This window comes from Pteronotus mesoamericanus, unplaced genomic scaffold, assembly GCF_021234165.1.
Source record: "Pteronotus mesoamericanus isolate MK-2021 breed Mesoamerican mustached bat unplaced genomic scaffold, CSHL_Meso_final contig_101, whole genome shotgun sequence".
Classification (NCBI taxonomy): domain Eukaryota; kingdom Metazoa; phylum Chordata; class Mammalia; order Chiroptera; family Mormoopidae; genus Pteronotus; species Pteronotus mesoamericanus.
Genome location: NW_026555001.1, coordinates 17,647,989 through 17,663,083, shown reverse-complemented (window position 1 = coordinate 17,663,083; position 15,095 = coordinate 17,647,989). Strand labels below are relative to the sequence as shown.

The 15,095-nt window shown below is 34.9% G+C and overlaps 1 protein-coding gene across 1 annotated transcript in view; it reads right to left on the bottom strand.

Annotated features, from left to right (window-relative positions):
- Positions 1-15,095, bottom strand: part of ATAD2B (ATPase family AAA domain containing 2B) — a 125,638-nt gene that overhangs the window by 69,998 nt on the left and 40,545 nt on the right. Inside the window, exons 13-14 of the mRNA XM_054569170.1 lie at positions 13,383-13,471; positions 1,051-1,210 (exon numbers count right to left, since the gene is read on the bottom strand). Of these exons, the coding sequence (XP_054425145.1) occupies positions 1,051-1,210; positions 13,383-13,471 (249 nt within the window). The remainder of the gene's footprint in view (positions 1-1,050; positions 1,211-13,382; positions 13,472-15,095) is intronic.

Genomic DNA, 15,095 nt, shown 5'->3' with positions numbered 1-15,095 from the left:
ACCTGGAGCCAATTAAAGCATATAAATTTGATTGCTAATCCAAAAATGAGACAACTATTAGTGGTTGTACAAACTGACATCAAATTGAGGTATTAACTGCCCTATACAGTACAGACATTGCCTTCATTTCCCTATAGCCTTCTGTACTGTCCTAATAACTGTCTTTCACATCTATGTATATCAACCAAGAATTTTATATAGAAAACTAAAATCAAAACCATATAACAATGTGAGAGAGAGAGAGAGTGTGTGTGTGTGTGTGTGTGTGTGTGTGTGTATTCATGTATGGTATCTTCTCAGCTTTCTTTAGTTTAAACTTGTATAGCTATATGTTATAAATGTTCCAATTAGGTTTATTCCTTATGTTAAATTACATGGGAAGCATTGCCACATATACTATCTCCTCTTCATCCGTCTCCCCCTCTCTAACTTAAGTTCCTATTGAAGAAAGAGTCAATGATTCAATTGGTCAAACCAAAACAATACCGATTTCAAGTAGAATTAAGAAAAAAGAACTTTGCATAATATATTATATAATATTTTGCATACTCAGTGAATACACACTGTCCTGTTTTAATTACACATTTATTTTGAAAACTACACTACAATGAATAGCATGCTGCTTTTAATTAAACATGTTATGGTCATTTCTAGGAAAATCTGCATATTGGGCTCTTATATATAAACTGACCAAGATACTACAAATGTTATTTTTATTGGAACAAAGCTACTTTGGCTAACTAGAGACATATACCTGCCATACAAGATAATTACTACAATCTGGAGAACTAATGAAAAGAGTAAGTAAGCATCCAGAGTAACCTAATCAAGGGTTTTCTTCTTATTCCCTAAAAATCATAAACTTCTGATAACAGTTAATATAAAAAGACTGATTTAATAATCACAAGATTTTTAAAAATAAGTAACTATGCTATCCCATAATAAAATTTTTAAAAATGAAAATTCATAAAACACCACTCTCAAAGTTGATATATGTTTCATAATTGAATCACAAATATATCTTAATATAACAAAAACAGAAACTCTTACCTTTTGATCTGGCAAGTTGAAAAGGAATTCTCTGTCAAAACGACCAGGTCTCCTGAGAGCAGGATCTATAGAATCAAGTCTGTTTGTAGCACCAATAACAACAATTTCACCCCTGTTGTCTAATCCATCCATAAGAGCAAGAAGGGTTGACACAATGGAACTGTAAGAAAATTTTCAGACAAAATTAAAAAAAGAAAAATTTGTAAAAACTGTTATTTTATACTAACTCTTATCAGTCTTATGATGCTTATAAAATTATAGCATGAATAGATCTTAATGCAAAATCAAATAATATACAGAAATCATTTTCAAAAGTACTCAAACAACACATTACTAGACACCTAAACCACCACCACACCAAAAAAAAGATAAAGTGGGCTGCATCAAAATTAGAAGTTTTTCTGCTTCAAAGGTGCACTGTGAAGAAACTGAAAAGGCAACCTTAAGAACAGGAGAAAATACCTGCAAATTATAAATTTAATAAGGGTTTAGAGTCTAGAATATATAAAGAACATTTACAACTCAACAATAAAAGAAAATAACCTAATTTAAAAGCAGTCAAGGACTTCCTGTCAAGATAGTGACATAGGTTAACATGGCTCACCTCCTCATAAACCCATCAAAATTACAAATAAAATAGAAAACAACCATCACACAGAACTGCCAGAAATCAAGTTGAATGGAAGTCTGACAACTACAGAACCAAAGAAACCACATCCATCTAGACTGGTAGGAAAGGAGGAGACACAAGCAGCCTGGTCCCATATCCACGTGTAGTGGATAAAAATTCAGAAGTATCTCTGCAGTGAGGAGTCCCAGCCCCACCCCAGGCTGCCCAGCCCAGGGTTCCAGTGCCAGGAAGTTAGGTCCCCATAACTTCTGGCTATAAAAACCAGCAGGGATTGAGTCAATCGGAGAAAATTCTGGACTTCCAAGCAGTGCCCCTTAAAGAACCCACAAACAGACTTACTCAGACTCACTCCCTCTGAGCTCTAACACCAGACTAGCAGCTTGAAAGGCACCAGTGGCATAAAGGGAGGAACTGAAGTGTTTGGCATCAAGGCAGGAGCTGGGAGACAGCTTTCTCTCAGACAGAAAGGCAGGCAGATACCATTGTACATTTTCTGAATCCCCCAACCCCACTGACAGAGCCAGACAGCCAGCAGGCTGGTGCCATAACTAAGACTCCATCAACCTGGCTAACACTGTTTGTGCCACCTTGGAGATCCCCAGAGACTCCATCCCACACAGCTTATGGGCCCACCCTAGCCGCTTTTCCCATGAATGGCTGGTCTTGGCTCATGCTTGACAACATCCTAAATCCTCTCAAACAAGCAACAGCCAGTCTCAGTGAGCCCCCAACCCCCATACCACTTGCAAAGTAGCCCCAGGCCTGGCACTAGCAGTAACAGGCATATATTCATAGCTTGGCTTTACCTGGGAATCTCTAAGCCCAGCACAAGTAGCAGCCATGTCAGATTGCTTTGTAGCTCAGGCAGGGGGGCCAAGGGCAAAATACAGGTGGGGGCTGACCTTGCCTTACACCAGCAGGGAAATCCCAGGGCCTTGCACCCAGTGGACAGCTACAGACCATGCTGGAGCACCACCACCCTGCCCCCGCACAGCTGATCACCATGGAGGAGAAGGCTAGTAGAGAGTGATCATGCCAGCCCTTGCAGCTCACTGGCCTGGGTAAATCCCTACCACTGACCTGCCAACAGCAATCAAGGCTCAACTATTAAGAGGAAGATGTATTCAGGCCACACAAAGGGTGCACCTTGAATAATGAGCTTGGGTGATAGGAAATGCTGTGCCACAGGATCCTACAGGACACCTACTACATTAGGCCATACTACCAAGCCAGGGAGTTACAGAAGCTCTACCTAATACATAGAAACAAACACAGGGAGGCTGCCAAAAATGAGGAGACAAACATGGCCCAAATGAAAGAAAAGATCAAAACTCCAGAAAAAGAGCTAAACGAAATAGAAATAACCAATTTATCAGATGCGGAGTTCTAAACACTGGTAATAAGGATGCTCAAGGAACTTAGTGAGGACCTCAACAGCGTAAAAAACGATCCAGTCAGAAACAAAGGATTCACTGACTGAAATAAAGAACAATTTACAGGGAAGCAACAGTAGAGTGGATGAAGCTGAGAGTTGAATCAATGATTTGGAACACAGGGAAGCAAAAAACAACCAATCAGAACAAGAAAAAATAATCCAAAAAAAACAAGGATAGTGTAACCAGCCTCTTAGAAGACTTCAAGAATTCCAACATTTGCATCACAGGAGTGCCAGAAGGAAAAGAGAAAGAGCAAGAAACTGGAAATCTATTTGAAAAAATAATGAAAGAAAACTTCCCTAATTTGGTGAAGGAAATAAGACATGAAAGTCCAGGAAGCATAGAGAGGCCCAAACAAGATGGATGCAAAGAGGCCCACTCCAAGACCCAGCATAATTAACATGCCAAAGCTTAAAGATAAAAAGGGAACCTTAAAAGCAGCAAGAGAAAAGCAGATATCTACAAGGGAGTTCCCATATGACCCTCAGCTTATTTCTCAAAAGAAATTTTGCAGGCTAGAAGGGGTTGGCAAGAAATATTCAAAGTCATGAAAAGCAGAGGACCTACAGCCAAGATTGCTCTACCCAGCAAAGCTATCTTTTAGAATGGAAGGACAGATAAAGAGCTTCCCAGACAAGAAAAAGCTAAAGGAGTTCACTATCACCAAACCATTATTATATGAAATGTTAAAGGAACTTATTTAAGAAAAGAAGATCAAAACTATGAACAATAAAATGGCAATAAATACATATCTATCAATAACTGAAACTAAAAACAAACTAAAGAAACAAGAACAGTGACAGAATCATGGATACAAAGAGAGCTTTGATGGTTGCCAGATGCAAGGGGTGTGGGGGAATGGGTGAAGAGGTGCAAGGATTAAGAAGTACAAATAGGTAGTTACAAAATAGCCATGGGGATGTAAAGTACAGTATAGGAAACAGAGTAGCCAAAGAACCTACACATGACCCATGGACATGAACAATGGCATGGGTATATCCTGAGAGAGTGGGGGGTGCTGGGTGGAAGGGTAGGCAAAAGAGAAAAAATTGGGACAACTGTAATAGCATAATTAATAAAATGTAATTTTAAAAACTTTTTTTTAAATAAAAGATTTATATAGACATTTCTCCACCGTAGATAGGCAAAGGGCCCATCATTAGTCATTAGTGATATCCAAATCAAAACCAAAGAGGTACCACTTTAAAATCACTAGCATGGTTGTAATTTTAAAAAAAAAAAAAAAAAAAAGATAACAACAAGTGCAGATGAGAATGTGAAGAAAATGGAACAATCATGCCCTGCTTGTAAAATGTTGTGCTTCTTTGGAAAACAGTCTGACAGTTCGTTCAACTACTAAACATAGGGTTACCACATGATCCAGCAATGCCCACAAAAAATTTGTACACAAACATTCATAGTAGCGTTATATTTAAGAGCCAAAAAGTCAAAACAGCTCAATATTCATCAAATGGATAAACAGTTAAATAAAATGTGGCATATCCATACAATAGAATATTATTTGTCAATAAAAATAAATGAAGTACTGATAGATACTACAACATAGATGAATCTTGAAAACACTGTGTTAATTGAAGGAAGCCAGCCATAAAAGTCCAAAAACTGTATGATTCCATTTATGTAAAAAGTCAAAAATGGGCACATCTATAGAAACTCAAAGTACGTTACTGGTTGTCTAGGGCTTGGTGGGGTATAAGCAGGGGGTCAGAGGGTGATGGCTAAAGGATATAAGGTTTCTTTCTGGGAAAATGAAAATGTTCAATAATTGATTATGGTAATGGTTACACAATTTTGTAAATACACTGAAAGCCCCTAAATCATACAGTTAAATGAGTGAACTGTATATAGGAACAGTAGTTCAGTAAAGCTGTTTTTAAGGAAAAGAAATATATCAGTTTTTTAATAGCAATCTTGAAGGGGTAATGTCTGCTAATATATATTATGTTTAGATTTCCTAATAGAAAATTTCTGTAGAATAGCTACCATTTTAACAAAGTTCTATTCAAAATCATTTTGTGCACATTTTAGATTTTTAAACTATGACTTTAAACATTACTGAATAGAAATGTTTCATGTCTAATTGTAACATAAACCACAGTTCTAGTAATAATGGTGTTAGTGTTTTCCAACTGTTCTCACTTCTATCCCTTTATTTTTACTGCTAACACTAGCCTGAAATAACTTCCCCAACATGTTCAACATGTTAAAAAAAAAAAATCATTCTCATTCCTAAATAGACTAACTGCTCTACCTGTGTTTCCCAAACCCATAAATGAAACCAAAATGCTAGAGAGCTGGTATACATGCACAGGGAGGATTTGTGCTTATTCTCTTCTATTGAATAACTGAATATTGCTGCCATAAGTGCCGCACTCGATATAAGGGATAAAAATAAGCATCATTAAGCATTTAACCTGAAACTTTTCCTTAGTATCTTCCAGTCAATGTGAGGCATTTCAAATGTTTGTTAGAATTTGTCGACACTTTTAAGTGTTTTGTACAAGGGTTATCAGAAGACAAAGTCTCAAACATGGCCAGAAAGAGAATTACACCCTAGCTTAAATTCTATCAAAAGTTGTCTTTATTTTAAACAATTTATTTCCCAGGACTTGGATCAAAATTCTTTAATACCCCTATTATGTTTAAAATCCAAACTACTTAATACTATATTTGAGGTCTACTTGCCTGCCCAAACCCTTTCTTTTACATTATCTTCTAAAAGCATTTGTATTATCTTTCAAACACAGATCTAAAAGTCCAAGTAGAATTGTTTAATATGGTGTGAAGAATTCAGTTTTATTTTTTTCCCCAAAAAGAGACCCAATATTCCCAGGGTCATTTATTAAAAAGGTCATCCTTTCCCAATAGCACTGCACTGCCTGTTTTATTGTAAATCAAGTATGCAAATATGTGTGGATTTATATATATAGCACTAGGCTCTGTTCCCTTAGTCTATTTCAGTGATTTTCAACCAGTGTGCTGCAAGAAATTTTAAAACATGCAATACCTGACTACCTAGTCAGGGGCACTGACCTCTTTGCCCATAGATTGTCAAATTTCAAAAAAATGACAATAGCCAACACAAAAGCTGTTCGGTGTGAATGAATCAAAATTATGCTTACTATTTTTGTCATATCAGCAAAAAACATTTTTTTTTGGTGTGCCACAAAATTTTAGTAGTTTATGTGGGCCATGAGATGAAAAAGTTGAAAATCGCTGGTCTTATGTGTACAGTCTCCCATCAATAACAAAATATCTTAACCCTAAGAAGCCTTAATAACCAGTAAAGCAACTCCTTCCACATTGTTCTTCCAACTATGTCTTCACTATTCTTACACTTTGTATTTCCAAATAAATTTCAGAATCATTTAATCAAGTTTCCACAAAAAAAGTTGTGATTTTGAACAGATAAGGGTTAAATAAAAATAAAATAAAAGCTGCAAATGTGTTTAAAAAATTAAGTATGTAGTTATAGGTTTTTTACAAATAATTTTAAGGAAGTACACTTACAGTCCTTGAACTCTAAGATGAGGGATCTTATCATTAACAAATATTAAACTTTATGCAATATTTCCTCCACATTTATTGAGATGGTCATATAATTTTTCGCTAATATGATAATGTGATGAATTTACCTTACTTGATTTTTCTCAGTTAAACAAACCTTGCATATTTGAAATAAAATCAATTTGGTCATAATATATTATCCTTTTTATATTTTCCTGGATATCATGCATTGCCGTTCTGTTTACGCTTTTTATAACAATGATCAAAAATAAACTGTGTTCCAATCAACTCTCATCCTGTTCAAAACAGGTTTTTAAGAAGTCTTTTGAAGATATAACTGGCATATAATGCACTAACCATATTTAAAGTATATAATTTGGTAAGTTTTGAAGTGTGTAGTGACATATAACTGTGAAACTATTACCACAATCAATAAGTAACATGTCCATCATGCTCTTCCTCATGTCCCTTTGTAACCAATCCCTACTGCTCCTCCTTAACCTCTACCAATCCCTAGTCAACCACTGATCTGTGTTCTCTCACTACAGATTAGTTTGCATTACCTAAAATTTTATATTTATGGATCATTCAATAAATACTCTTTTCCCTCTGCATTTTTTCACTCAACATAATTATTCTGAGGTTCACCAAATTGTTGGCTTAATAACAGTTTATGGCTAAAGGGTTTATCAATTTTATTAGTTTTTTCAAAGAAGCAAATTTAGGATTTCTTGATATTTCTGTATGGATTTGTTTGCAGTTCACACATGGTTAGTTAGAATTTTTTTTGTTTTATTAGTAACATAGGTTATTCAGCATTAGAGCCATAGTTCTTTTTAAATTTTATTTATTTATTTTTAGAGAGAGGGGAAGGGAGGGAGAAAGTGAGGGAGAGAAACATCATGTGAAAGAGATATATTGATGGGTTGCCTCTCACATGCCCCCACCTGGGGACCGGGCCCACAACCCAGGCAATATGCCCTGACTGGCAATCGAACCAGAGACCTTTGGTTTCGCAGGCCAGTGTTCAATCCACTGAACTACACCAGCCAGAGCAGAGCAGTAATAGTTCTTAATAACAAACATAAAATTCCCTACTTATCTTTTAGTTATTTGTTTCTTGAATTCTGTATATGACTAAATTTTGGAAATTAGTTGTAATTTAAGGCATAACGTAAGATCAGTTTTTGTACATGCTGTATATGTTTAAAAAGTGTTCATTATTTATTTGTCTTAGATAAGTGTGCCCAGTAGATCAGATTCATAAAATATGGTTGTTCAAATAATCTATAGAGCATTAACTTTTTTTTGCTCATTTGGTCTGTCAGTTACTGAGGGGTATGTGATATCTCTCATAATGATTATCAATTTGAATCTTTACAGTTCTATCCTTTTTTGTTTTATATAGTTAGGAAAGTTAATAACTATATAACAAATTTTAAATTATCACAATCCTAATAAGTTGATATTTTTATTATTATAAATTGCTCCTCTTTATATGTATAATAATGCTTTTTGCCTTATAGTCTATTTTGTTTAATACTGATATAGCTACAGCATCTTTCTGTTAATATGTACTTGATATATTTTTATACCATTTTATGAATTTGACTCTTCTGAACATTTTATATAACTAAAATAGTACAATATATGACATATTATCTCTGGCTTATTTCACATAGCATAAAGTCTTCACATTTCACCCATGTTACATATACATGTGTGAGGTACACCATTAAGTACTATTAAACTGTACATAATACATAAGCATATACCTGAAATACCTAGTGAGTAAACAGGGACAGACAGAGTCTGGTGAGAGTTCACAGTCATTTGGAGAAAGTGAGACATACAGCAAGCAAGTTCCTCTCTCTTTGGCATTTAGCGTGAAGCTAAGTGAGGTGGGAGAGGAAAATTATGTGGGGAAATCCCTTAACTTTCCAGTCCGAGAGTTCAGAAAGTAGAAAACCATTAACACTACAGAATGTGGGGGATTCCACAAGGGCAAGAGCCAGTAAGGACATCCCTAAACTCTACCCACATCTCTGAATGATCCCTAAGAAGGGCACAGAAAACTCAAAAGATGAGGCAAAAGACAAAAGATCTGAAAGGAAACCAAAACTGCCAGTCAAGAAACAGTCTGCATTTCAAGCCTAAAACAGAAAATTATGTGCTAAAACTAAGGAAATACTACTCATAAAAGAAAAACAATAGAATCCACAGCCTCTACAAGCTAACATTAATAATGCCCAGGGTATGCCTTGATCTGTGTGGCTCAGTTAGTTGGGCACCATCCAGCGAAGCAAAAGGTTGCCAGTTCAATTCCTGGTCAGGGTACCTGCCTAGGTTATGGGTTCAGTCCTGGGTCAGGATGTGGTTCCTGGTCAGGGCACCTACAAGAAGCAACCAATCGATGTTTCTCTCCCTCTCTTTCTCCCTCCCTTCCCTTTTAAAGTCCAGGATGAAATCTGAAACTGCCAACAAATAAAGAACCAAAACAGAGCATATTTTCAAGAGAAAAGAAAATCAAGCAGGCCTAAAAGTGAGGTGAACCAGATGATGAAACTAATACAAAAAGATTTTAAAGGAACTATTAACTAACTACTCTTGATGAACACAAAATGTTTAAATGCATGAAAATTACAGTAGAAAATATAAATAATGAAAAAGAATTAAATATAAGTTCTACAACTAAAACATATAATTTCTGAAATAAAAAATGTATTGGCTGGACAAAACAGCAAAAGAGAATGACAAAGGAAGAAATGAAGACTGAAGATAGATTTAAAAAATCAAATGAAGACAAAAAAGACTGAAAAAAGACAAATTTGCTGACATATGCACGATAAACACCAATCAGAATACAAATCCTAAACTGAGGCATATCATAGCTAAGCTGTTGAAAAACAAACATAGAGAAAATATTGAAAGCAGCAAGAGAAAAACCACATATTATATAGCATGGAAACAATGATCCAATTAATGATTTTCCACTTCCAGGCTGCAATGTAGAGAAGACAGAATCCTGGTGTAGGGATCTGCGGAGCCACTAAGTGGAAGAGTCAGAGCGGAGATTCCACAGACACCAAAAGGACTAGAGGCCACAGGAAAGAGTACCAGAGAGGAGACCATTGCACAGAGAACAAACTTAGGAAATATGTTCAGGGTCCCTCGAGATTTAAGCTAAATGGCCCTGACTGGTGTGGCTTAGTGGGCTGGGTGTCCTCCCTCAAACCTAAAGGTCACCATTTCAATTTCCAGTCAGGACACTTGCCTGAGTTGCAGACCAGAACCGCATTTGAGTGCGTGTGAGAAGTAACTGAATGATGTTTCTCTCCTGCTCCTTTCCCCTCACTTCCCTCTCTCTAAAAGCAAATAAATTTTTTTTTAAAAAAGGACAAGCTAAATATTGATCGGTGGCGCGCACATGAGGAATTTACTCAAGTCACAGGGGAAAAAATAGCCAGGATCAGAAGTAGCAGTATTTTATACTCACAGAGAACCAGGAATATTGCCAGTTCCTATGAGCCAGACTGATAAACTTCATGATTCATGGGTCATTGTGTGTAATGCACAGAAGAACCCTTCTTTGTTATTGGGGAATAATTAGCTCTACACTGAAGAGTACTACAGATAACAAATCTTAAAAGCAAGATTCAAGAGAATCAAACTATTTTCAAGTAAGTTAACTGTGTCCCAGAAAAAAAAAAAAAAAACCTCAAGAATATTCATTTAAAATATCATATCTAATACTCAACAAGCTAAAATTTATAATGTCTGCCTTCGAATAAAAATTGCCAGGTACACAAAGAAGGAAAATCAAATAAAACCAATCCAAAACTAAGATACTAAAATAGGCAGGTAAGAACATTAATGAAATACAACTACATTCCATGTGTTGAAGAGTTCCTTATATCTTCATATAGAAGATACAAAACAGACCCTGCAAGAACTTCTGGAGATGAAAACAAAACTATGTATGTAAAAAATATAATGAATGGGGTTAAGAACAGATTAGACATTGAAGAAGAAAAGATTAGACATAGAAGACAGAGTAATAAAAACTACCACAAATGAAATACAGAAATTATAGTTTAAAGCAAAATTAACAAATTGTCAGTGAGCTATAGGACAGCATCAATTAACCTACCATAAATCTAATTAGAGGATACAGGAGAAGAGAGAGAAGGACAAGAAAGACAACAAATATATTTTAAGAAATGGCCAAAAATGTTACAATTGTGATGAAAACAAGAAGTTCACAGACTTAAGCAGCTGAATCCAAGAATCAGAAAATTCCACCAAGGAACATCATTAAACAAACTGCACAAAACCAATGACGAAGAAGGAAAAAAATTAAAAGCAGTCTGAGGAAAAAGACATATAACAAAGAAGCAAAGACAACAGCAGAACTCTTTATTAAAACAAAATGAGGGAGTAGACAGCAGATCAACATCTTTAAAGTACTGAAAGGGGGAAAAAAGAATAAAACTTAAATTCTATACCCACAGAAAATATTCTTCAAAAATACAAGCTAAGCTTCTCAAAAAGTTAACCATAAAACTACTATATAGGCAAGCAATTCCAACCCTAGGTTATCTGCCCAAAAGAGGTAAAAACATGTCCACCTAAGGAGTTGCACATGAATGTTCAGAGCAGCATATTCATCATAGTCCAAAATGCCAGCAACCTAAATATCTATCCAATGCAGAGTATCATCCATACAATTAATACTATTCAGCAATAAAAAGGAAGGAAATACTAACACATGCTAAATCATAGCTGTTCCTCAAAACCATCACACTCAGTGGAAAAAAAAACAGACACAAGAGACCACAAATTGTACGATCCCCCTTATTTGAAATGTCCAGAAAAGCCAAATGTATAGACAGATATTACTGGTTGGCTGAGGGTCAACACAAGGACATACTGCAAATTGATAGGCTAGATCATTTAAGGGGAAAAATGTTCTAAAACTAATTTATTCTTATGGTTGTACCACTAGGAATAGTTATTTCAAAAATCACTGAATTTTACATTCAAAATGAGGGGATTTTACAATATATAAAATACCACTCAATAAAACTGTTTTTTTAAAGGTTACATAAAGGCTGTTTCAAACATGGAAAAGCTGAAAGAATATGTACCCTGTGGATCTGCACAGTAAGAAATGTAAGCAGTTGGTTAGAGCATGATCCCAAAATGCCAAGGTTCCAGGTTCAGTCTTCGGTCAGGGCACACACAAGAACCAACCAATGAATGCATAAACAAGTGGAACAACAAACTGATGTTTCTCTCTCTCTCTCTCTCTCTCTCTCTCTCTCAAATCAATAAATAGAAAATAGATAAATTGAATTTCTGGTATAAAAAATGTAATCACTAATGAAAATTTAAGATATAAAACTATTTTTTAAAAGATTTTTATTTATTTATTTTTAGAGAGAGGGGAAGGGAGAAAGAGAGGGAGAGAAACACCAATGTGTGCTTGCCTCTCACACGCCTCCCACCACTGGGGACCTGGCCCGCAACCCAGGCATATACCCTGACTGGGAATCGAACCAGCAACCCTTTGGTTTGCTGGCCGCTATTCATTCCACTGAGCCATACAATCCAGGGCAAGATAAAAATATTAATATTTAGAAGAAAACAGAATTGCTAACAAATTGATTTAAGCAATTATTCTCAAGACAAAAATATATATACACACAAAAATTTGTATATAATGGGCTTCATCAAGATTACAATCTTTTGCTTCTTCAAAAGTCACAATTAAGCAAAAAGGCAAGCCAAACTAATAGAAAAATTTCCAAAACATTCATCTGACAAACGACTTGTCTTTAGAGTACATAATCTTACAACACAAGACATACAAACTGGTTTCTTTTTAAAAAAAAGGGTAAAAGATTTGAAGACATTTCACAAAACAAAATATCTAATTGAACAATAACCACATGCAAAGATGCTCAGTATTATTAGTTAACAGGAAAACAAAAATTAATCCACACCCTCTAGAATGGTTAAAGTTAAAGACAGTAACAATATCCAATGATAGCAAGAATGAGGAGTAATCCATATTCTCATACATTACTTTGGAAAACAGTATCAATTCAAACATAGGATCTAGCCACTTCTCTCTTAAGTATTTACTCAAGAGAAATGAAAACATACATCCACATAAAAACATGTATGCAAATATTCATAATAGCATCTTCATAATAGCCAAAAATAGAAGCAAATGAAATCTCCATAACATGGATTAACAAATAAATAAATAGTGATATACACACATACACCCCAAGAAATATTACTCATTTAAAGGAACAAAATATTAGTACATGTGACATCAATAAATTTTAAAAACATTATGCTAAGTCAGGATTAGGCAATTTTTTCTGTAAAAAGCCAGAAAGTAAGTGCTTTAGGTTTTGCAAGCCTTATGATCGTTCTCTCACAACTCAACTCTGTCTGCTCTTGCAGTGCCAAAGCAGCCATATATAACAGAAAAAGGAATAAACACACCTGTGCTCCAATAAAGCATAATTTACTAAATTGGCAGGATGCTAGATCTGGCCCACAGGTCGTACAAAGTTTGCTGACCCCTGGGCTAACTGAAAAAAGTCTTCTTCAAGGACACAGATCACATTTTTTAAGCCTCATAGCACTCATCCAAGCGCTAAGTCTAAATACTGTGTCAAGGAGTGAAAAGAATCTAACATAATCAGATTAGAAAAAATTACCTGTGAATCTGATCTTGTCTGCTGGAGCGAACTGGAGCTAACCCATCTATTTCATCAAAAAATATTATAGAAGGTCTCATCAAATATGCCTTGTAAAAGAAGAAGAAGTTATTGAATTATATTCCATATCTCAAATTTAATTACTGTGTTGTCTTAACAGTTAATATAAGCAAATGATACAATATGCAGCAGGTAAGAGTAAAAAGGAAATTTCCTTACCACCCCAGTCTCCAACCATAAGGTCTTCTCCTAGTAGGCATCTACTGTTTTCCTTTTGTTTATTCCATAAATATCATTTTTACAAATACACAAACATATCTTCTTAAACACACTATTTATGTTTTATTTCATGCATTTTAAACACACTATACACATTGCTTTTATCATACAACACAGCCTATTCTATGAAACAATATATTTTAATTAGCTTCCATATAACTGCGTAAATATCTGCCAAAGTTCTTTTTTAACAAATACAAAATGTCCCACTGTATGAATGGGCCATCATTAAACTAGTCCCCTAATCATGGACCATTTAGGCTGTTTTCACACTTTTCCTATTATCAACAATGCTTGAACAAACATTTGTGTACATTTAACATTTAACGTGAGTATAACCGTAGCAACACAGTAAATTCTTAAAATGGAACCACTGCTTCAAAAGGCATGTGTCACTTCTAATTTAGTTAGACATTTGCAAATTGCCTTCCATTGATGAAATTTACCCTCTCACCAGCAATACTTAAGAGTGCTCATCAACAATGTATTACATACTTCTTGATGTTAATGTTATCTCATTTTCATTCTAATTTTTATTTCTGTTATCAACAAAGATAAGCACTTTCCATATGTTTAAGAGACACATATTGCTTTTTCTAAGAAAGTTCTCTTCATATCCTTTGCCAATTTTTCTATCAGATTATTGGCCCTTTGCTTAATTTCTTAGAGCTATTTATTTTAAAAATTAGACCTCTGTCTGTGAAAGGAAATGCAAATGTTTTTCTGCAAGTGGTATTGTTTATCTTTTTTTTGTCTCTTATTAAAGTGACACTGGTTAATAAAATTACATAGGTTTCAGGTATACAAGTCTACAATACATCATCTGTAAACTGTATGGTACATTTACCACCTCAAGTCAAGTCTCCTTCCATTACCACTTATCCCTCCTTTATCCTCTTCTACCTCCATCTCTGCCCTTCCTTGGGCAATCACCATACTGTTGTCTGTGTCCATGAGTTTTCCTTTTTTTCTTGGCTTAACCCTTTCATCCTATCATTTAGCTTTTGGTGTTGCTTACAATATGTTGCCATGCAAAACCTTAAAAACAAATTGTATATAGTGGATCTTTTCTTCCATAGTTACACTCTCCCAACTTTGAGAAACAAAATCCTCCTGAGTTTTCTTCTGGTACTTTCAGTGTCATTTTTCTCATTAAATCTTAGACCTAGCAGAAATTTAATTTGATTTAAGGTAAACAAATACAAGATTGCTATAAATTTACTCAATATAGTTTATTTGTATTTCAAAATCACTTTGTAGCAATATTAGTTCACAAGAAGGTCAGCTTACTAAAGAATGGATACAAATTTTCCATTTTCTCCTGACTGACAGGATACTCATTAAATTTCCAGTGTTCTCTAATGATTTGAAATGAAGGACAATTCAACCATAAAACCTAGGTTTTGGAAAAAAACTTTGTAAGACTAGAATTAT